Source organism: Crocuta crocuta, unplaced genomic scaffold, assembly GCF_008692635.1.
Source record: "Crocuta crocuta isolate KB4526 unplaced genomic scaffold, BGI_CrCroc_1.0 scaffold16, whole genome shotgun sequence".
Taxonomy (NCBI): Eukaryota; Metazoa; Chordata; class Mammalia; order Carnivora; family Hyaenidae; genus Crocuta; species Crocuta crocuta.
Window position 1 is genome coordinate 9,790,914 of NW_027531893.1, and position 21,905 is coordinate 9,812,818.

Below are 21,905 nucleotides of genomic sequence, written 5' to 3' on the forward strand. Positions count from 1 at the left end.
GTGCCCCAGGACTTCACCATCCAAGTGTGAAGGCCTCCAGAAAATGCTTTGGGTATCTCCAGGCCAAAGGACTGTGTGACTCAGGTTGCCGCAGTTGAGTGTGACAAATCCTTTGCCCCCATGCCACCTTCTCTGGGCAGGAAGCCTAGATCTCAGACAACCGCCTTCCCTTTTCTTCCCTTCCCAGCTCCAGTGCCACCATGGAGAGTCCATTCCTGCGTGTGTCTGTCTCATGCTGAACAAGAATTTAGTCCCTCGTTGGATTTCTAATAACATGATAGATGTGTCACACTGTGTCACTGGGCTGTGAAAGCATCCTATGAATCAGATGCTAGCGTGTCCCCATTGTATGGATGCTAAAACCAAGGGTCAGAAAAGTTAGGAAGCAGCTTGGCCTGAGTTCCCCAGCTGGGTGGAGCCCTGGGCTTTAACTTTTGTTCCCTGGGGAAGGGCCCTACCCACTCCGGGCTCACCCAGCATTGGGAGCCTGAGATGTGAAGAAATGTTCATCCCGGCCCCTTCTTGGGCATCAGGAACGTCTTTTTAAAGGAACAAATGCCCTCTTCTGGGTGTCACAATGAGGGAGAAATGAGTACGTGGGGCAAATTAACTGTGTCACGACGTCTTGCACGCCGGCAAGATTTGGTTGTGTGCGGAGATGGAAGAGGCGCTTGCTAATGACTACTATGCCTCCTTGAGCGCACATTAGAGGTGCACAGAGTTCTCGCGTCACATCACAAATGTTCTGTTGTTCTGTTTGTTTTTCATTACTCTGAAATGATTACTGCAAAAATTCTTAAATTGGATGCTTTTCAGAGAAGAAGATTAGAAACCATAAGCACATGCTTGCAGCTGTGTAAAAAGGAGTGTGCATCTGTGTTCCTGTGGACACGCCATAGAGCTGCGGCAGCCTCACCTTGGCCTGTGGCCCCGGGTGCGAGGCGTGCGGCTGCCGTGCTCCCTCCGGGAGCCTGCCTGGGGCTACATTAGCATCTTGTGGCATTTTCCCCCCCGCTGTCCTTAGGGCACGATTTAACCAAACCCTCCTAAGTGCATTTCAGTGGAGAAGGGTCCTCCTGGTGTCAAGATCAGGGGGCTGAAACATACTCTTGCTTCAGCACCTGCCTGAGAATCTGTAGCTGTTTGATTAAGGATCAGTTATTTTTTTTTCCCCCTTTGGTAATTGTTTCTAATGTTTGTTTATTTGAGAGAGTGAGAGGAGACCCAAGTGGGGGAAGGGCAGAAGAGAGGGAGACACAGAGTCCCAACCAGGCTCCACGCTGTCAGCACAGGGCCCGATGCGGGACTTGAACCCACAAACCCTAAGAACATGACCTGAACATAAATCAAGAGTTTGACACTCAACTGACTGACCCACGCAGGCGCCCCCAGGATCACTTCTATGTAGAGAGTCTACATATCGTGGTGGTGGTGGTTAGAAAGCCCCTGCTCACCATGTGTGTGGAGCAAGGAGAGAAGTATTCGTACTCCTGGTATTGGCTGTCGGGTAGTCCAGCCTTGGTAGCCAGCGTCCCTGGGAGGAGGGTAACATGAAAAAGCTTTGCGTTGTTGTGCAAACTAGTTAAAGGGCCCATTCAACTTAGAAAAGGAAATATTGTTGGGAAAAAGGAGAAGGCGTCCTTTAGAATGCTTTCCTCTCTGCTTCTCTGAGAATTGCCCCCCCTCCCACAGACACCCTGAGCAGATGCACGGAGGAGGCACTCCCCACACTCACTGGTTCACAGTGGACACCCAGCCAGGGGAAAACAACCTGGATACTGGTCTCATCACATTCTCTTTTGGTCTGAATTCTTTTGACAGTAGGTGACAAAAACTTCATCTTAAACTGGCTTAAGTAGAGCAGTTTGTTTAGGGGCTTCTGTAGCGAAAGGGTTCAGGTTTGGCTTGATCCGGGTGCTGCCCCCCTCTCCTCTCTACCCCCAGTTCTGCTTTCCTCTGCAATGGCTTTATTCTGGGATAAGTTCCCCTTCTCATACTCATCCGCAGTTCTAAGCTTATATCCTCATGGGCCAAGAATAAGGAAAATCTCTAATCTCTTCCCCAGTCACACAAGCTGCAGATTGGCCTTGCTTGGGCAAAATGCCTGCACTGTGGTGTGTGCGGGACTTTAACTGGCCAAGCATCAGAGCTGGCCTGGGATTCACAGGAAGCACAGAGACTGAGGTAGGGTGGAGAGCAGGTCCCTGGAGGAGAACAGAGTTGCCGATGCCAGGCAGAGAGAAGCAGCGTGGTCACTGCAGGCGCTCTCTGCTTGACCTTCGAGACTGGGCAGGCTTGACTGGGCTGGCTCGAACATATGTGCGGCTGGGCTTAAGAGGTGTCACATTTGGACCCTGAGCTTGGAAGTAGTAAAAGCAATCCGCGTGGAGAGAGCGAGCTGAGCGGGTGCACAGAGAGCCGCAGAGCGTGGGCTGTGCAGCTCCCTGCGCCCATTCTGCACGGCATCGTGGCTCCTGGCCCAGCCCCTCAGAGGGCCCAGCAGCTTCTCCAGCCCATGGCTCTCCGAGATGCCCCGTGCCCTTCCAGCAGGTCTGCATTTCCTCAAGGACGTCATGCACTGGTTTCTCTCCTGGTGATCTAGAGTCCATGACTAGGAAGACCAGGGCCAAGGACACTGTTAGACCAGCTCCTGGGGTTTCTCTGCAGGAGAGAGGCTCCTGGCCCTGCTGGGGATTGTGCTGCCCAGAGCAGAAGCACGATGAGACTGAGCAGACCCGGCATGGGTGTGCGTGAAGGAAGTTCTGTTCCTTCAGGGATAGTTAGCAGCAGTAGGAGAACAGGGTCCTGCTTAATCATATTAGAAAGTGACCATGTTTACCTTGCTGAATTATGGCCTCCCTTCCCCATTCGTTTATATAAGAGCTACTTGCCTGTATGACACTTGATCACATGGCCCACATCTTGGAAGCCAGATGCAGTTGAATAGTCCTAGCTTGGTTGAAGGTCTTCATTCAGAAGCCCTGCAAGCATCTTTGGGGGGCGGGGAGCCATCTCTCTGCTGCCTCCAGGGTTGAATGCACTGCTTGTTCAGACACCAGGTTCTTTTATAATGGCTTCATTCTTACTAATTTCCTATTCTCTAGAATATTCGATGTGGAAAGGTTGTAGGATAATCCAGCAGAGTAGAAAACTCCTTGTGTAGCTTTGGCCTGGACAGCCCCTCCCATGCCCCTTCTCCTTCCGGCCAGCTTTTCCTCTTCCTTCAGGGCTTTGCTTAGACACCATCTCCTCCAGGAAGCCTTCTTGATGCCTTCCACACCGAATTATCTGCCACTTCTCCTTGTCTCCTGGCCTCCCTTGCTTCCCTCTGTCATGACACCTATTGTGCCAGACTGAAGTTGTTATCTTTTTCTCTGCCTCACAAATGTGTGACCTTCTTGGGAGCAGGCCCCTAGCTGTTGCTAATAATAGCCAACTTTTGTGAAATGTTTACATGCCAGGCAGAGCGATTGACCTGAGACACAGTCCTAGAAGGTGGGTGCCAGAATCGTCCTCGTTTCACATGAAGTCAGGGCACATGGAGAGGCTTCCTAAATGACATAAGGTCACATCGCTAAATGGAGAAAGTGAAGTCAGTACTTCAGGGAGTCCTTGTCCCCAGGCCGTGCTCAGCGCCATCTCTCCAACTATTGGGCCACCTCTCTCTCTCTGGGCCTGCAGCCGGCAAAGGTCCTGGCACATAGTAGGTGCTCAGTAAGCACGGGGTGACCGGAAGGATATCGGCCAGGCACCGAGCTGGCTGGGCCGTGCACATCCTGCTCAGTGGGGAGGGACCACGGCCGAGGGGGTTTTGCTGCTTTGATTACTGGGAGTCAGAGGCGGGTTGGGTGCCCACTTTGGTACAGGCGTGCATACAGTGCGAGGGCACGTTCTCACCCCGGCCCTCCCCCTCAGCAAGGCAGAGACTCCCTCTGTTTTTAAAACTTCTCTCCAATGCCAGCGGCTTTCTCAAAGACTCTAGTTGTGAGCCTATAGAGTGAAAAGCAACTTGCTGTCTCGGCAGTATCGCAGCTGTTTGGGGGCCACAGACAAGCTTGGAACCTCCGCTCTCCCAAGAAGGCTTTACTCTGAGTTGCCCTGTGCTGCGTGGAGGTGGGTACAGCAGACCTCAGGCGGCTGCGGCTTCATGGAGCCTGGTCTCCTGGCAGGGCCGGTGACTGCTCACGGCCTGGCTCCCTCGCCCACCTCCCTCAGGGAGGTCTCTTCTTTGCTCCTAAATGACCGAGATGGTCCTCTTGGTCTGAGAAGGGACCATGCATTTCACAAGGTCTCTCTCTTTGAAAATGTGCCCAATTATATTTGCAGGAAAGGAGGAGGGTCAGCTGTGTCTTTAGGGTCAACCAGAAGTCCCACTTACTTGCAAGATGTCACTTAATTTTTCTATTACCAAAGTTGATATTCAATAGAGGAAAGAATTTGGAAAACTCAGAAAACATTAAAGAAACCATAAAGATAATAAAAACCCATCGGCATTAAGAGATAACCACCGTAAATGTTTTGATTTGAATCCTTCTGGTCTTATTTTCAGCAGTGTAATTGCACACATTCGTACCTGTGATTGGAATCTTCTATTTCAGTAAATCATAAGTAGGCCCTGAATTATTTCAGAATCAGCAGATTCCCAGTTTCTGCTTCCTCCTTTCCCCCACCCCAGGAAGACTCAGCTAGTATTATTATCTGGGAAGAAAGAATCAGAAGACTTTCCGACTTTCCGAGTGAGTCTGAAAAGCTACTTGGTAATTTCTGTGCTGCAGGGTAACCAGCCTTCAACAAGAGAACGTCTCTTACAGAGCACATGGCCAAGGGGGCATAATGTGCATGACTCAAATATTCAGACTGTGACATGTGACCACCGGATGAAGTCATATTTCCTTTTAAAGTTCCCTAAACGTGATCATTGGAGCCCCCAGCAGCTGGATGCCGGAAGCTAGCTCCCGTCAAGATGGCTCCAGCTATTTCTGAGCTCCCCAGGGATTGTCTGCTGCACACTTAGGGACTCGTTCCTTGTGATTTTCTCTGTGGTCCCTGATGTTGTGGCCTGTGCTGAAGATGACCGTGTGAGGCAGCCGGGCCCCTGGGCCCAGCTGCCCACCAGTGGTCATTGCCACTCTGGCTTGAGGTGGGGGAGGGAGTACGGTGCTGTCTCCTCTCTGCTGTTCCAACCCAGCTATGCCCTCTGCGGCTCTTCCTCACACTCCTTCAGCACAGCCAGGACCAGGCAAGAACTTTGATTAGACCTGTGCCAGCGGTATAGGGATTGTGGCCAAGAAATACAGCATGGGGGTGCGGGGGGGGAGGAATCTCTGAGTTACTGCTATAAGACGTGGCTCTCCGCAAGTCTAGGCCCATGTTCAAGTCCCTCTTGAGTCTGTCTCCTGGCCTTGCTTCTGGTGTCCGACTTCCTTGAGAGGGCCAGCTTCCTGCCCCACCATGGGAGTGTTGCACCTGGAGCCCAGGGCCGGCGGCCGGGAAGCCAGGGCACGGGCACCTTCACGCTGGTCTCCCCCTTCACCCTCTAGCAGAAGCTGACGTTAGCAGCGGCTGCAACTGCAATGGACCGAGGTGGACATCTTGCTGAGTGGAGCGTCCTCGGCGGGCTCTCAGCAGTGGAGACTGGGCCCGCCAATCCCGTGAGAGTCCATCTGCATCTGCCGGTCTTCAGAAGTGGTCTTGCCCATGATTTCATCTAGTGCCGCGTTTTGTTTTCAAGACACAGCATGAAGGGATGTAGGTCAGGAACTCAAGAGGCAATGGGACCGGAGTCCCTGCCTTCTGCGTTAGTGTCCCTTCGTCTTGGGGAGACAGGGTCTCAAAGGAAGAATGAATGCCCTGAGCCCTGGGTCCAGTTCTCCTCACCTCAGCAAGCACTTGGGTGCAGTCTGATGGGCAGCTGATCTCTGGCAGAAGTACTGAGCGTGCCGTCCAGGGTCAGACACAGCAGAGCGTGGCCTGGAGCATAGTGGGCACCCTCTGCACCATAATCCTCTCCCTGGAAGAAGCCATCTACTGCTCAGCCAGTGCCCGTGATCGCAGGGTCACCGTTCCAGGTCGAACAGAGACTGGCCTGGGTCCGTTCTACTTCCAAAGTGCCCATTCTCTCTCCTCCTCGAAAAGATATGTGGGGGTTGTGCGGGCAATGCTTAGTGAACAGTGCTTTTCCTGCTTTACTAGCCTGCCGCATTTACATAACCCAGTGAACTGAAAAGTCGTTTTTCTCCAGCTAAGTTATCCATCTTATTCTTGGCATTGGGCTGCTGTAATATCGCTCCATCAGTGTGGTCATACAGTAATTCAGGCATTTTGTTCTAGCAATGAGGACACTTAGAGTTAATAACACATGAAGCCGTTTCATTAAAAGGGAAGTTTTGTGAGGACACATTAACACAGGACACCAACCAAAACACAAATCATTCCTTGGATATTAAGGAAGCAAAATGAATTAGGAACCTAAAGCCATTTTTTTTTCTTTGTCATTCTGATGTCATCGGACTGTCTGAATTCAGCTATGAGCAGAGAGGGCGTCAGAACTGGGAGTTTATAGCTCTTCTTTCCTTTCAGTTAGGACGCCGTTCTTGGGTGTAACATCAACGTAAGCACCTCTTCTCCTCCCTCCTGGGGTCATATTGGGCACATTTCTTGTTTTGAATCTCTGTTTGAGGGCATATAAAATTGGAAGGCTTTGGTGACAATTGTAGGGAAGATATCTGGCACATGACAGGTGCCACTAAAATGTCACATCATTTCCTAGAAGTCCAAGGAATTCTCACCATTAACGCCAGCTTTCAGTCTTGAATATCACAATGCACATTACCAAGTGTTTGGGGCCCTGGTGGAGGACTTTGGATAACTAAAGAGTGGCCCGAAGTTTGAAATGGAGAGGCATGCATTTCATAGGCTCTGGAGAAAGCAGAGCAGCCTGGTGTTTTGTTTGCAAAACCAGCTGTGCGTCCATGAGCATTCATTTCCGAGTTCGTGCTGCCTTCCCATGAGCACTTTCTCCATGGGCTCTGATCCTCGCTATAACCATCAAGTATCTGCTGTGAGGTCCTCCTCCTGAAACAGCACTCGCATCCAGGATCCTTGGAGCTGGCGTGACAGGGGCTGTATAAAGGCCAGGCCAGCCTGCAGCCCGCGGAGAGGCATCCTGAGCTCATTCTGAGTCCGAAGCCCCAAGAACACTTTGGAGGTTTTGTTTCGGTCCTTGAAAACCCACCCAAGAAGGTCATGCACTGAACTCTGCTGTTTCTGTTGACAGATTTTTGGAAGCACAGGGAAGGCTTAACTGCCCAACCCACAGACTGTGCATTATGTTTGTGTTTCCTCGCCTGCCTAGCATTTGACAATTAATTAGGCATGGTAATTACCTGCTGTAATTTTGTGATTGCACATCCTATAATTACCCCTAATTCTGTAATGGAGAAGTTCATGTACACAAAGGCAAATGACGATGGAGGTGATGGTGTTAGAGTATTAGCAGCTGCCATTGCTTACAGCCTGCCAGGCACAGCACCTCAAAACCACCCGGCAAGATTTGTGTTGTCCCCATTTTACAGATGGAGAAGCTGAGTCTTGAGGTGGGGTATCACCCTCAGGGTCACAGCTAGCAAAGGGAAGAGCTCGAATTTGAACCCAGGCCCCTCTCCTTGCACAGCTGGGCCCTTTGCTGTGCCATTCTGCCTCTGGTGGGGGAGGGGGGGCACTCAGGTATGTCTAAGATCCAACGTGGGCCTCTGCGTGACAGACTCTTAAAGTAGATCTGCAACTTCAGTGCACTGAAGAGAAGTGTTAAAATCTTCATTCTCCCTCTTCCCTAGTCCTAGTTTATATATACTGTAATAAGTATGTGTATGTAATAGATGTGTGCGTGCGTGTGTGTATATGTATGTGTGTGTATGACTCTCTGTGTATAATCAAGGCCTGAAGAGGTAAGTTAACTTACCCAGGGTCACTTGGCTAGCAAGAGGTGGGACTGGAATGGAAACCCACATCTGCCTGAGGCCCGGATCTGGTCTCTGGACCCCGCCCCGACCCTCACATCTGATTGCACGTCAGGCCCTCGTGGCCACTCGCCTGCTACGGCCTTGTCCATACCCACTGAGAATATAAATTATTCCTGACAATAGGTGAGACCTGGCTTTTTTGAGGGGTGAGGGAGCTTTGGCTTTTAAATCCAAGTTTACTATAAAATCAGGTGTAAAAGCCTTAAGTGTATTAGTTCAATTAATCTTCTGTACATATCTGTGTGACTACTACACAGAGATACAGGGCATTTCCAGTACCCAGATGGTTTTTCATGCCTTTTTCTGGACTCTGTGTAAGAAACCTTGCCTACCCTTAAGGTCACAAAGATATTCTTATATACTCTCTTCCCATAGTTTTATAATTTTATGTCTCACATTGACATCTATGATCCCACAAGACCTGAGTGTAGAAGCCAGACCTGTATGAATGCCCGTGGCTGCCTCTCCTAGAACAGCCCCTGGGTTGAAGGTTAACTGGGATAACCTTCCTACAGCAGAAAGTACTTGATGGCCACGCGCGAGAACCCAAGGGCGCCGTACACCACAGTAGGGAGGTATCACACACGCACAGTATGGAGTGGAAGAAACCAGACAGGAAGGAGTACTGTATGAGTCCATTTAGATAAAGTTCAAAAATAGGTGAGGAAACCAGAGGGAGGAGAGTACCCTGCAGAGAAGGTGAGCGGCATTGACTGATGAGAGGGGCACAGAGGGGGCAGAGAGGAATGCTCCATGGCATGTCGCTAATCTTCTAAATAAAGTGTTTCAGGAGGTCCTGTGTACACAGTGTTTGTTCTGGATTCGATTCATTGAGGGGCTGAGGTCTCACCCCCATCCCCTTACCCCACATTATTACAGGCATCGCTAAGGTAATTCTTCCCAGTGGAAAAGAAGATTCAAACTTTCTCTGAAAGCAGAGAAGAGAGCTGATTCCTGATCAGAGATATTACCCTCCTATTTTATTTTCTTTTGCTGAGTGGAGATTGGACTTGAAGTAGCTTTTTATTGCTTGCTTTAAAAGGGAACTTGCTTTTGCTGGAAGAGGTCAATTCTTGTTATTCCTCAGAGGAATTATCTTCACGACTCACGCAGAAGGAATTGAGGCTTATCAAACCTAATTCGGAGGGGGGAGCCCTTAAAATTAAAACTAAATCCCAACAATTCTGGACGTAAGCACTTTTAATTCTTCAGTGAAATAAGTGCACATTTTGGTTAAGTGTAATTGAAAGACAACATAATTTTCAGAGAAAGTTTCCCAGTTGCAGATGCTAAGAGCAGTGTTGTTGAAGATGGACCGTTGAGATAATTCTGGCAGGAATAGACTCTTAAAGGGAGGAGGTGTGAATGAGAAGGCATGATTGGAGCATCTGGTACCAAGGAGACCATTCTGAGGACATGTGCTCTGCCCACAAAAGGGGCATTTGGGCTGCAGAGGTATAGAGCAGGGACCTTCCTTGCCAGCTTCCGTTCCTATCTGCTGGCACTACGGGCTTGGGGTTCCTGGGATTCGCAGGAGCTGTGAGTGCCACAGCAATATCCTGCTACAGAAGGTGCCAGACTTCTGGAATCCAAATCTTTGTCATTTCCCAGTGGCAGCCTCCTCAATAAGTTTATCTTTTTGTTTATTGAACACTCAGCTGACATCTGTGTCCCAGACTCTGTTCTAAGCCTATTACATGTGTGAACATATGTAATTCTCCTCAGACCCAGTGAGGGTGGTAGCGTTACCATCCTCATTCCGCAGAGGAGGAAGCTGGGCACAGAGGCATCCAGGGGCTTCCTCAGGTCACACAGCTGCTGTCTGGCTGAGCCAGGGTGAGTTTTGGGGAGCTGGGCTGCAGTCTGTGCTCTGAAGCACCCCCAGAAGCTGCATGTCCTCACCCACCACGTGATTGTGATGTCAGACCCCCTCCCTTCCCTGGTCATCACGCACATGGTCTTCCCTCTCCTCGGGGGTCTGTCCTCAGTCCAGCTGATGTCCCACGAGCCATTGGGTGGGATGGGGTATTTGTCCTGCATGTCCTATGGCCTGAACGAGGAAGGGTCGCACTCCCAGTTGAAGAGACCCTTTGTAACCCTGGCATTCTGAGCTGTTGGATGCTTCCTGTCACCATGGCAGAGGACACAACTAGAAGAAGATTGGAAGGTCAGGGCATGCTTTCTAGACAGCGCATTCCCTTTAATCCGAACACTTAAAAAAATGTTTTTAAAAATGCCAGCAAACGGGCACAATCTGGCTTTGCAACAGCCCGTAGTGGGGCGTGAGGTAAGATAGTGCCGTGAAGCAGGTGCCGTGCAAGCCCAGAGAGGCCGCCCGCCGCGCCTGCTCCAGACCTGTCTGTGGTGCATGAGCATGCCTCGTGGACAGTCCCTGAGGGAGTGGGAACAGCCAGATGGAAACAAATTGCATGGAGGGAAATGCGTGGCCGGAAGACCCTCCAGTGGCCTAGGCACAGGCGGGATCAACTCTGGGGTGGGTGGGCCTGTTGTTCAGTCCTTGAACATGTGGGTGAACGAACAGAAGTGGTCAAAGGTGGTCGGTTCACTGAGAGCGCCAGGTCCCAGGAAGATAGAAGAGCGGATTTGCAGTGCAGTCAGTGGATCAGATGGAGACGTGATGCGCTTTACCACATGTGGTAAAGTGGTAGAAGTCCAGGCTAGCAATCCAGATTTGGCCTAAGAATGCATTGTGCAGACCAGAGAGTTGGGTGCTCGTGTGGGGAGAGAGGGTGGCGAGGGGAAACTTCCGCATCTGGCCTGTGGGCAGAAGAGGAGGCGCCCACGTGGAAGGCTGAGAGGGGCCATCGGAGAACCGGGAGGGACTCAGCACTGCCGTGGAATGAGGCAGCTGGCTCTTGCACGTGTTCTGAAAAACTTAGAGTCACAGTTTGTCCCTCATGTTAGAGCTGCCTGTTTTATCATTACGTTAGAGGTGGTTGTATTTCTTTTAGCGTATGTGCTGCAGAAGCGAGCGCACGTTCGAGATGTTTAAGATGTGCATTGACGTTGACTGATGGAAGATGATACCAGCTGTTTGTCATTGGAGGTTTTACTCTAGGCTCCTCTTAGCTCATTGGATTTTTAAAAATGTGTGGACCTCTCTCCTCATTTCCCTTCCGGCATAGTTGCTGTGTCTCTGGAAGGTGTTAAGGGCTGTGAAAAGCTGAGGAAACAGCCCTGACGTTGTGTACCCCCAGCATGTCCCCTTGAGAGTCACATTCTGATGCAAATAAATTTTGTGACCCAGTTGTGCCTGTCCTATCTGGACGTGACCTTCCATCCAGTTGGGTTGATGTCAACCCTGGCCTCTCCCTCCTTCCCCAGATTGGCCCCCACCTCCTCCGGTAGCAGGGGGTGTCTGTGCCACCCAGGTGCAGCTGCACCCATCAGTAAATTCCATTTTATAGACCAGGACACCTACCGAGATGAGGCATGGTGTGCCTGACACCTGAGTCTGTGTGTGACCTCAGCGATTCCCCACATCGCCCTCTGCCTTAGGCCTTTCAATCTTCTGTAGATTGAGGGCCTTAGACGACATTTATTCCTCACGGTCTGGATGCTGGGGAGTCCAAGGTCAAGGTGTTGAGCAGGTTTGGTGTCTAGTGAGAACCCACTCTGTGGTTTATAGACAGCATCTGCTCACTGTGTCCTCCCTTGGCAGGGGGGTGGGGGAGTTCTTGGGATCACTCTTTTTAGGGCACTGGTCCCGTTTGTGAGGGCTCCACCCTCATGACGTCATCACCTCCAAAAGGCCCCACCTCCTAACACCATCGCATTGGGGGTTAGGATCTCAACATAGGAATTTGGGGGGGAAACAAGCTTTCAGACCATCTACACATCAGAATCACTAGGGAAGCTTTGGAACAGTATGGATTCCTGGGTCCCAGACGGTTAACGCATCCCACCCAGGGGCTGGTAATATTTGGAAAGCCTTGCCCCTTTTCCATACCAGAGCTTGGGTATGTCAGTGGAAAAATAGCAATAATGAGGACTGAGTATCTAGATCAGAGGGTTGGCAAGTGTTTTTTGTAAAGGGCCAGAAAATAAATATTTTCAGCTTTGCAGGACATATGGTCCTTGTTGGAACCACTCCATTCTGCCATTCTATTTCAAAAGCAGCTGTAAACAGTAGGTAAACAAATGCATGTGGCTGGAATTGGCTCATGGGCCATAGCTTACCTCTCCTCCTCTAGATAACTAACCTTGCGCATGATGATCAGGCAAGCAGTTGAACTTGATGTTCACTGGGGGATACTTGCATTTGTGTAACAATATACTACAAGCAGACATAGTCCACTTGAGATACAGCAGGTGGGAACTACATTCAGCCACCAGGACAAAGACCTCTAAACCATTAAGCTTGAGTAAATTCAAAATGAATATTTCTCTTTTGTTAAAAAACAAAACAGAACAAAACAAAAAAACCCGAGTGGGTAGTCTAGGAATCAGTGTGGTGGCTCCATAATGTCATGAGAGACCCCCCAGTGCCTTCTGTCTTCTTCCATAATGAAGATGATCACGTGACCATAAAATGACTGCTGGTGCTCCGGTCATCACATCGGTAGGAAAGAAAGAAAAAGGCAGGGGAAGGTAAAAAGGCCCTGTAGGCTGAGGCAGGTTTCTGCTCAGGACTTCCTTAGAAGCTCCAGCGGTTTTTGCTTACATCTCATTAGCTACTCTTACCTGCGTGGCAGACAGGAAAATGTAGTTACATTTTTTTTCTTCCCTGAACACATTGCTATCCCTCAAAATACTGAGAGGAAATGGATACTGGGTGGGAACTAGCACTTGCTGTGCCCTGGGAGGCCCCACCGAGTGCCCCAAATGTGCTGTGTGAAATTCCCCTGAGCTCGGCTGGGTTTATTTGTGGATTCATCATGTCTCCGTTTATAGAGATTGGGAAAGCCTCAAGTCCCTTTTCTCCCCCTGCTAGTCGGGCCCTTCCAGATACTTTTGGGGTCTCATGTACACGTCACTCCTATAAATCACACACCTGCGTCATCGGGGTGACCGTCTTACCACTGCTGGGACTCTCAGTCCCAAGAAGCCTTTCCTCTCAGCAGCCTTTGTCCCTCCAGAAGTCGGTCTTCCTCTAGTTGGTATCTGCTCACAGTTGGCTCCCGTGGGTCCTCAGAACATGTCCCCCTTTCCCTGTACAGCCTTTCCAGGAATGGTGAGCTCTCGGCCCCCTCCACCCTGAGACTCCTGCCTTCCACTGCCTGCCCTCTTTGCTATAATTTGGCTGCACATCATCCCGTAGGGCCCGTGCTTCTCAGATTTAGAGTGTGTGGTGTGAACCACCTGGGTTCTGGATCTGATCACTGCATCTGGGCTGGAGCCCGAGATCCTGCTCCTAACATCTCCCACACGAAGCCAACGCTGCCGGCCCATGGGCGGCCCTTTGAGTAGCAGGTGACCTGGGCCTTTTTGAACACAGCTCATCTTTTAATAGGTAGCAACCCAAACCAAACTAAGTTGCTTTAGTTGATCTAGAACAGAGCAAGGATTTCAACTCACTTATCCCAGAAGTTATCATATACCTTTTTTAAAAAATTTTTTTTAATTTTTGAGAGAAAGAAAGGGAGACACAGAATCCAAAGCAGGCTGCAGGCTCTGAGCTGTCAGCACAGAGCCCGACATGGGGCTCCAACTCTCAAGCCATGAGATCATGACCTGAGCTGAAGTCAGATGCCTAACCGACTAAGCCACCCAGGCGGCCCCCTTTTTACCTTTTTTTTAACGAGTCCTAAAGATAACCTAGATATTGTGGCGGCCATCCCACATTATTTACTTAGCTCAAATTTACTGAAATCTTTAAGTCTTTGTCCCACAGGCCACTCCTGTGCCGCGCTTCCCTATCTTTTATTATGTCATTGGTTTTTGGAATTGTATTGTACAACCGGACACTGATCTTTCTGAATTTCATCACATTGGATTAGACCCTCCCTCAGGCCAGTTGAGATCCCTTTGTCTGCCATCCAGTATGTTTACTGTCTATCTCATCGTGGGGGCATCTAACAAATTTGACAGGGCTCCATTTCTCTGTCTGATTCCACTGGAAACTTCCGCCCATTAGTTTGAGTTCTGTGGCTTAAATCATCCATTCTTCTTCTTGTTCACAAGAGTGTTACAAGAGACCTTGGTGGTCGTCCTACCCAGGTTCAGATGTATGATGTCTGACTTGGGAATACTGGGTGGTTTCCATTCAGAGGCGGAATCTAGCGCTCACATGAGAGATGCCTGTGTTTATCATTATATGAGAGGTTTTGAGATGTGTATTGACATTCACTGATTGGCGATCACAATAGCTATTTCTCTTTGGGAACTTCACTCTCTGGACTGTTCTTGTGTAGTATTTTTAAATGCATTGCCCCCTCTCACACATCAGTTTTCCCTCGAGATGTGATGGGTGTGTGTCTCTGGAAGGTGTGGGGGCCTATAAAGAGCTCAAGAAACACTTATATTGTGTACCCCCCAGAATGTTCTCTTGAGAGTCCCATCTTGATTGAAAATAAAGAAGTTTTATGCTTCTGTTGTGCGTGTCCCATCTGGATGTGACCTTCCATCCAGTTGGGTCGATGTCAACTGTGGCCCCTTCCTCTCTCCCCACATTGGTTCCCCTCCTCTGGGGAGAGGTCTGTGCCATCCCAGTCACAGCTGCACTGCTTGTGTGTCCCAACGCCTCCTTGGGACGAGGTGCTGTTAGCTCCATCTTACAGGTGGCGACGTGTAGCCTGGGAGGGTGTGGGTTTTCAGCAGCAGTCACGCCACGGTGTGCGTGTGACCCTCCTGGAGGCCAGCTGGACTGCCCGTCTCTGCCGATGCTGGGAAATGGTACACGGCGTGTTCTTCCCATCACCCGCCAGCCATGTTCTTTCTTGGACCCCTTTGTTGACCCAGTACCCCTGAGGCCCTAGTTTGCCAGGCACTGGGCATCCCGTGGCCTTAGAGATGGCTGTGGCCCCTGCTTCTCTCAGAGCCGGCTTTTATGGGTGGAGCATCCCCAGCCCCCTCTCCCCCTGCTTTGTAACGAGAGCTTGGAGAGAGGTTGACATTTTCCTTCTCTGTGCCTTTCTTGCCAGGTCTACATCCGGATCAAAGATGACGAGTGGAACGTGTATCGGCGGTACACAGAGTTCAGGGGTTTGCACCACAAGTTACAGAACAAGTTCCCTCAAGTGAGGGGCTACAACTTCCCACCCAAGAAGGCCATTGGAAACAAGGTACTGTCACCGCGGGGAACCGGGCAGCTCATGCACCAGCGCCTTATCAACACACACGTGCCCCTGTAGACACAGGGCTCAGAAGTTGGCAAATATGAGAAAAAGCAGGGACAAAGAAAACACCTCTGATTCCACGGCACATTGCGTTCTGTTCGCGTCCGCCTTCTCATCTCCCTAGGGCAGGCATCGGCAAGCCTGTTCTGCTAAAGGGCCCGAGGGGAACTGCTTTTGGCTTTGCAGACCATACTATGTTAGCTGACAATACGCAGCTATGCCACTGGAGTGTGAAGGCAGCCACAGGTGGTACGGACACGGATGGGCGGGGCCGTGTGCCAGTAAAACTTTATTCATAAGGAAAGATGGCAGCTTTATGTAGCTGATGGGTCTGTTTTCTCATGTCTGTTCTCGACCAAAAAAAACAAAGATGTTTTCTGGCTTTTATCCATATTTACTTGGACTCAGGAATGTGGGTGGGGTTCCCCAAATACTTGTTTCCATATAGGGTTCTTGAAGGTCAGTGATTTAACAGCATCACCTGTTTCCGGGTGCTCATCCGGGCGCGCTAGACAAAGGAGGTGCTCCCCCTCCACGCACTTGCCAGCTGACGACTGCTTGTTGATGCAGAAGTGTCTCCCAGACACCATCCTGCACTGCGGCAGGGAAGATGGGCCAGGCCTCGCGTGGGGGCCCCAAGTTGCCTGCTTCAGCCACTTGGTGTCATTTTGTCATCCCTGACGTTTGCTTAGGGCAGCAGTTCTCCATCCGGGCCACACTCAGAGTCACGTGGGGAATATTAAAAGCTACTAAGACCTTAGTCCCTCCCTCGCATTAGGAGTTAGGGTCTGGAGTGAGGAGGGGCACGGAGGACTCCAGCATGTAGCCGCGCTGGAGGACGCCTGGCTCTGAGCCTGGCAGGGGACCGTGTGCAGTCATGGGCTGGTGAGCTGGGCAGGGACACTTCAGCCAGAGGAGGTAAGCTCATGACCATAGTGAGGACAGGTGAGAAACTGGGCCTTGTAGGAGGGACCGTCTCCTACCGTGGTTCTCACAGCGTGGCCCCTGACGACCATCACATCCCCTGGGAACTCGTTAGAAATCCGATTCCCTAGGGCTCCTGGGTGGCTCATTGGTTTAAGAGTCCAACTCTTGATTTTGGCTCCTGATCTCATGGTTTGTGGGTTCACGTCCCACGTTGGGCTCTGTGCTGACAGTATAGAGCTGTCTTGGGAGTCTCTGTCTCTCTCTCTCCCTCTCCTGCTTTCACTGCCCTTGGCTTGCTTGCTCGCTCTCAAAAATAAACATTTAAATAAAATAAATAAATAAATAAATCCCGCCTCCCAGGCCCCACCACAGACCTGCTGAAATACCAGCTCCAGAGCTGGGGCCCAGAAATCTGGGTTGAGGGCTATGTAGTGCTTATGTGTGAGAACCATGCTGCAGCCACCCCAGCACAGCCGTGTGGCAGATGCCATATGCAATGAATTTCCTAGTTTCTCTCTTGAAGAAGCACTTTGCAAGGGCCTTCCCTGGATCTTTCTCACACAGAAAATCAGAGCAAAAGTTTTGATAACCACTCCGAACTCTTAGGAATTCTGCCAGGAAAACTTATTACTGCCTGTTAGGTTTACATGTTCATGGATTTCTGTGCTTTTAGATTAGAAACCTGATCACACCAGGGTCCATTAGATCTTAATTTAAACAGTTAGAAAACCAGTTTATCTGAGGCCTAGAATAAATGTGTCATTCCATTTTTTTTTTCTGAAGATAAGTGGGAGTTGAGCCTATAAAAACAGAAGACTTAGAAATTCTACACTTGTTCATAGCAAGGAGGACAATAATTCTTGGGAAAAGCGNCTCGTACAAATCTTGGGACTCATCCAGATGCCTTAGAATGTCATAAAACACAGTTCTGTCTAAGCCCTGTATTATCAGCATAAGATACTGTCACTTGCAGGAAGCTTTCTGCTGTGGTAGCCGTTCCATGACCACCTTGGGGAGCTCGGCCTGGCTCTGTCTCCCTACAGGAAATTAGGACAGGGCTGGGCCAGGGATGTTCCGATGGCCAGGTGCCTCACATTGTGTTTTTACCTCCCGTGGCTGCTGTACCAAAGTGGCACCTGTTTCGTGGTCTAAAAAACACAGATGTATTTTCTTCCACTCCTGGAGGTGAGGTCCAGAGTCTGCCTTGTGGGGCTAAAGTCAAGGAGGCAGTGGGGCTGATTGTTTTTGGAGGCTGCCGAGGAGAATCCTTTCCTTCTCTTGCTCCCAGAGCCTGTCTGCATTCCTCAGCTTGTGGCCTCCTTGTCTTTAAAGCCAGCAACCACGTGACTCTGACCCCAGCTTCGGTCACATAGTCCCATCTCCTTTTCTGACTCGTCTCCCTCTTAAAAGGACCCTTGAGATGACAGCGGGTCCACCCAGATGAGCCACCGTAATCAGTCTCAGGACCCTTAGTCACATCTGCAGAGTCCCTTTTGCCGTTTGAGGTATAAAATATTCGTCGGTTATGGGATAAGGCATCTGTGGGGGCCACTCGGTGCCACATGCTTTCCCCGCAGAGCAAAGCAGCCCCTCCCACCTTGGGTCTCGAGGCAAGCCTCATAGTTACGCAAAACTTGCTTAAGACCAGACAAACCTTGGGGCGTCTGGGTGGCTTAGTCGGTTAAGCATCCGACTTTCGCTTAGGTCATGATCTCGCGGTTCGTGGGTTCGAGCCCCACGTCAGGCTCTGTGCTGACTGCAGCTCAGAGCCTGGAGCCTGTTTCGGAGTCTGTGTCTCCCTCTCTCTCTGACCCTCCCTGCTCATGCTGTCTCTCTCTCTCTCTCTCTCTCTCTCTCCTAGAAATAAATAAAAATATTTGAAAAAAAAAAAAAAGACCAGACCAACCTACCAAGACGGGCAGCCAGGAGCAGGGATGCAGTGACTTTGTCCACTGAGTGCGCCCTCCCCAGCCTGGCTTCACATTCTCTTATCCTTGTCAATTCTGGGACTGACTCAGCAGCACAGGGCTCTTGCCTGTGAAATCGGTGTCAGTAAGACCCTGTCCACCCTCCACCCCCAACCCCGGTACAACCCTATTTGCAAATGAAGGAGCCTGGGAATTAAAGACACCAGCTCGGTGGGCCTGGTCTGGTTCTTCTCTAGGTTTTTGGTTCTCCTCCCCACGGTCAGGGGTGGACCTGAGAGCTGTGAGCGGTCACGGGCCCTCTGCCTCTCGTCTAGTCTGTGTGGCCCTTTGCCTTCGAGTTGGCTGGTTGGCCTTTGATTTTCTGTCTCCTTGTGCATTTGGCTCACTAGGAGTTCCCCACTTCCCTAAAGTGCACTTTGGCCGCTGCCCAGGACAGATCTGAGGCTTTATCTGATTGTCAAGGGCAGATTGAGTCAGCAGACAGGACTTCAATGTCCAGCAAAGGCTACTGAAGAACCCTGTTACAAGAGACAGAGCCTGCACTGGCCCCGCCTGGGCCTCCAGGCTCAAGACACGTGCCTTGTACCCTGAGAGTGAGTTTTCTAGCAAGTTTTCATTCTAAATTGGTCCAGAAAACTCTACCTCAGTAGAATCTTTCCCGTGATAGGTCACTTTAGGAAGGTCTCACTTGCCACTTGTACCATTAGGGTACTCAGACATGACTTCTTTGTGTGGACTGAGTTACACGTGCTTGCTACTGTTAAGTCTTGGACCCATTAAGTGATTCCATCTGGAATCCATGGACCTGGACAGCATTTAAGGAAATACTAACTGTAGCTTTTTCAAATTCGTCGTGAGTGTCTTCCTCGCCTGGTATTTCCCCAACACTGCCACCGTTATTGATTATCTGCCAGTTATAGAATTAAAATGTGATATGCGCCCAAGTTGGACCTTTTCTTATAGTTATTTTTTGAGCGAGAGAAAGCAGGAGAGGGCAGAAAGAAAAGGGGAGAGAGAATCCCAAGCAGGCTCCATGCCTTCAGCACAGAGCCCAACATGGAGCTCAAGCTCATGAACCGGGAGATTGCGACCTGAGCCAAAATGAAGAATCAGACACTTAATTGCCTGAACCACCCAGGCACCCCAGCTTGACCTTTTTTAAGTTGATAAAATAGCCCATTGTATAGTTTGTGGATACAGGATTTGTCTTTAGCAAAGAATTTCTTGTGCCTCAGTATGCCATGCCTGTGTTGCATCAGACATACCCAGAGCACTCACTAGGGCTACCCATGCCTTTACCTACTTCATCAGACTTGAATTGTGTTGAGGTAGTTTCCTGAACCTGAGTCCACCACTTGATGTGTATTCCTTCATTGCTGAGTCAGACAAGCCACTGTAGTTGTGTATTAAAGTTAGTCATTAAGTCTGAAATATTACAGGCCTGGGGCTTGTATCTATTGTGAGATAGTCTTGGTTAGGCTAAAGTAACGACTCCGTGATCTTGGCCGCCTGAGCCAACCAGGATTTATTTTTGGCTCATGTTTTGTGCCCATCGTGGGCTGGCTGGGAGCTCTGCTCATCATGACACCAGGAAACTAAGGACAAGGGCAAATCATACACTGGCTCTTAAAGCTTCTGCCCAGGCACGGTATGTGTCAATACCACTCCTTTTTCACTGGCCAAAGCCAGTGACTCAGCCGTGTGTAATGCCAAGGTGGCAAAGGAGTCCACTCCTCCCACATGCCTTGGAGAATTCGAGTTTTACCATCAGCTCTCATGACCCCTACAAGGGGGCACTTGTCTTGAGCCACGTTTCTGAGCAGGGTGGGGATAATGGGAGAGCACCAGCCCACCAGCCCAAGACGGGCATGCCAGGTCCTGTGGGTCTCCTTCCACAGAGTCCTGGTTGAGGTCCCTCCCTCCATCCCCACTGGGGTTATCCTCACCCAAGCCCAGTCCTCTCCGGTGTGGGCATTTGCAGACGGCTACCCTTTTTCACTCTTGCCTACTCCCATCCACCCCCCATGCTGAGCCGCAGTGAGGATTGTACGGCACACGTCAGATGATGTCGTTGGTGCTTAAACCCCCCTCCCAGTCACACCTATGGCAGTTAGATTCAGGACTCCTGATGGCCTTCGAGATGTCCCCTGACCTGTCCCCTGTCTCCTCCCCTAACTTATCTCATGTCCCATCCTCCCTCTCTCCACCCAGCCACACTGACCTCCTAAGACTTCCATACTGTTCTTGCCTTGTGGCCTTTGCATCTGCTGTTCCCTCTGCATGAATTGGCTCCCCCCATCTCTGCGTGGACAGACCCTGCAGGTCATTAGATCTCACTGCCGACTGCCCTCATCAGTGCTGCCCCCTGAGTCACTCTTCTGTGCATTAGTCTGCTTGAATTGTCCCCTAGCACGTACCATCACTCGCAGTGATTGATTTGTGACCTTGAGCAATATTGTGTGTCGGCCCTGGAATGGAAGCCCATGACAACATGGCCTTGGTCTGTTCCCTGCTCTCTCCCCAGCTCCTGGAATAGCTCCTGGCCCCCCGGAGATGCCCGTGGCCTGAATTAAGCAATAAGTGAACAGACACTAAATGGAAAAGTTTCCCTGTTATTTTCTTCTTCACGTTGCAGGGTCTTGGCACAAATTTAAAAAAAAATCTGGATTGCCCAAGAGGGTAAAATAACTTTGGGGGTGACTGGGGAGGTGCTTTTTCAGAACAGGCCAGAGGCTGGCAAGCCTTTGCAGAGCAGAAAGGTGGCTCTCTAACGGTCCAGGGGAGTTGACTGGCAAGCCTCCCTGTGCAGATGGATTCGGCCAGCATGAGGGGTTAAGAAAAGGACTCATTTTTGATGACGCTACTGCAAGTCTGCATTATAGCTCAGTGAGAAATAGATTTGAGAGGCCGTCATTCCTTCTCAGGGTAATGGAGTCAGCCTCTGAAAGTTCTTTAGGCAGTTCTTTTCGCTTTCTCCGGAGCCGTGGGTAATTCAACTTGTTGGACAAATTATACGTCAAAATTCTTGTTAAAAACACACAGACCAGTGTGTGCTGGGGGAACCGGCCCTCACTCACTGGGCCATGGAAAGCACCTTTGCAGCTGTGAGGCGCAGACCTAAATGCAGCCTGAGGGTGTCAGGCTCCCAGTGGAAGGTATTCGCAGCGGTGAGAACAAGTTGGTGTCTGGAGCAATGTTGAAGGTGCTCAATTTTTCCACTTAGAAACACTTCTGGACTATAGGGCTGTCATGCTAGGTGCCAGGGGGACAAAGATTGTCCAAAGTAAGGTCTCTGCCCTCACAAAGTTCGTGACCTTGTGGGGAGAAAGACTAGTAAATTGGTCTTCGCAGAAGGGTCCTGTGAACTAGGGAACGAGGGTCCCTAGTGCGCTCTGGAGGGGGCTGGTGAGCAGGGCTGCCTTCTGCACAGGCAGGTGACAGATCTTACCAGCGGGAAAGCGGCTCCATTCCGGGGTATGCTTTCCTTCTATGTGCCCCATGTTAGCTTCATATCGCTGCCCCGAGAAGTTACCACAAATCTAGTGGCTTTAAACAACACAATGTATTGTGTTTACCTTTGAGTCGAGGAGGTTGGGAATAGACACGGGTGTTCATGGGTTGAAGCCATGATGTCAGCAAGGGCGGCATCTCTTTCCCCAGACTTTAGAGGAGAATCCCTTTCCTCGCCTTTTCCAGCTTCCGGAGGCTTCCCAGCTGCCTTGGCTCTCCCT

The 21,905-nt window shown here is 50.4% G+C and overlaps 1 protein-coding gene across 1 annotated transcript in view; it reads left to right on the top strand.

The window, feature by feature from the left end:
* Window positions 1–21,905, top strand: part of SNX29 (sorting nexin 29) — a 469,938-nt gene that overhangs the window by 365,110 nt on the left and 82,923 nt on the right. Inside the window, exon 20 of the mRNA XM_077773189.1 lies at window positions 15,125–15,265. Coding sequence (XP_077629315.1) covers window positions 15,125–15,265 — 141 coding nt within the window. The remainder of the gene's footprint in view (window positions 1–15,124; window positions 15,266–21,905) is intronic.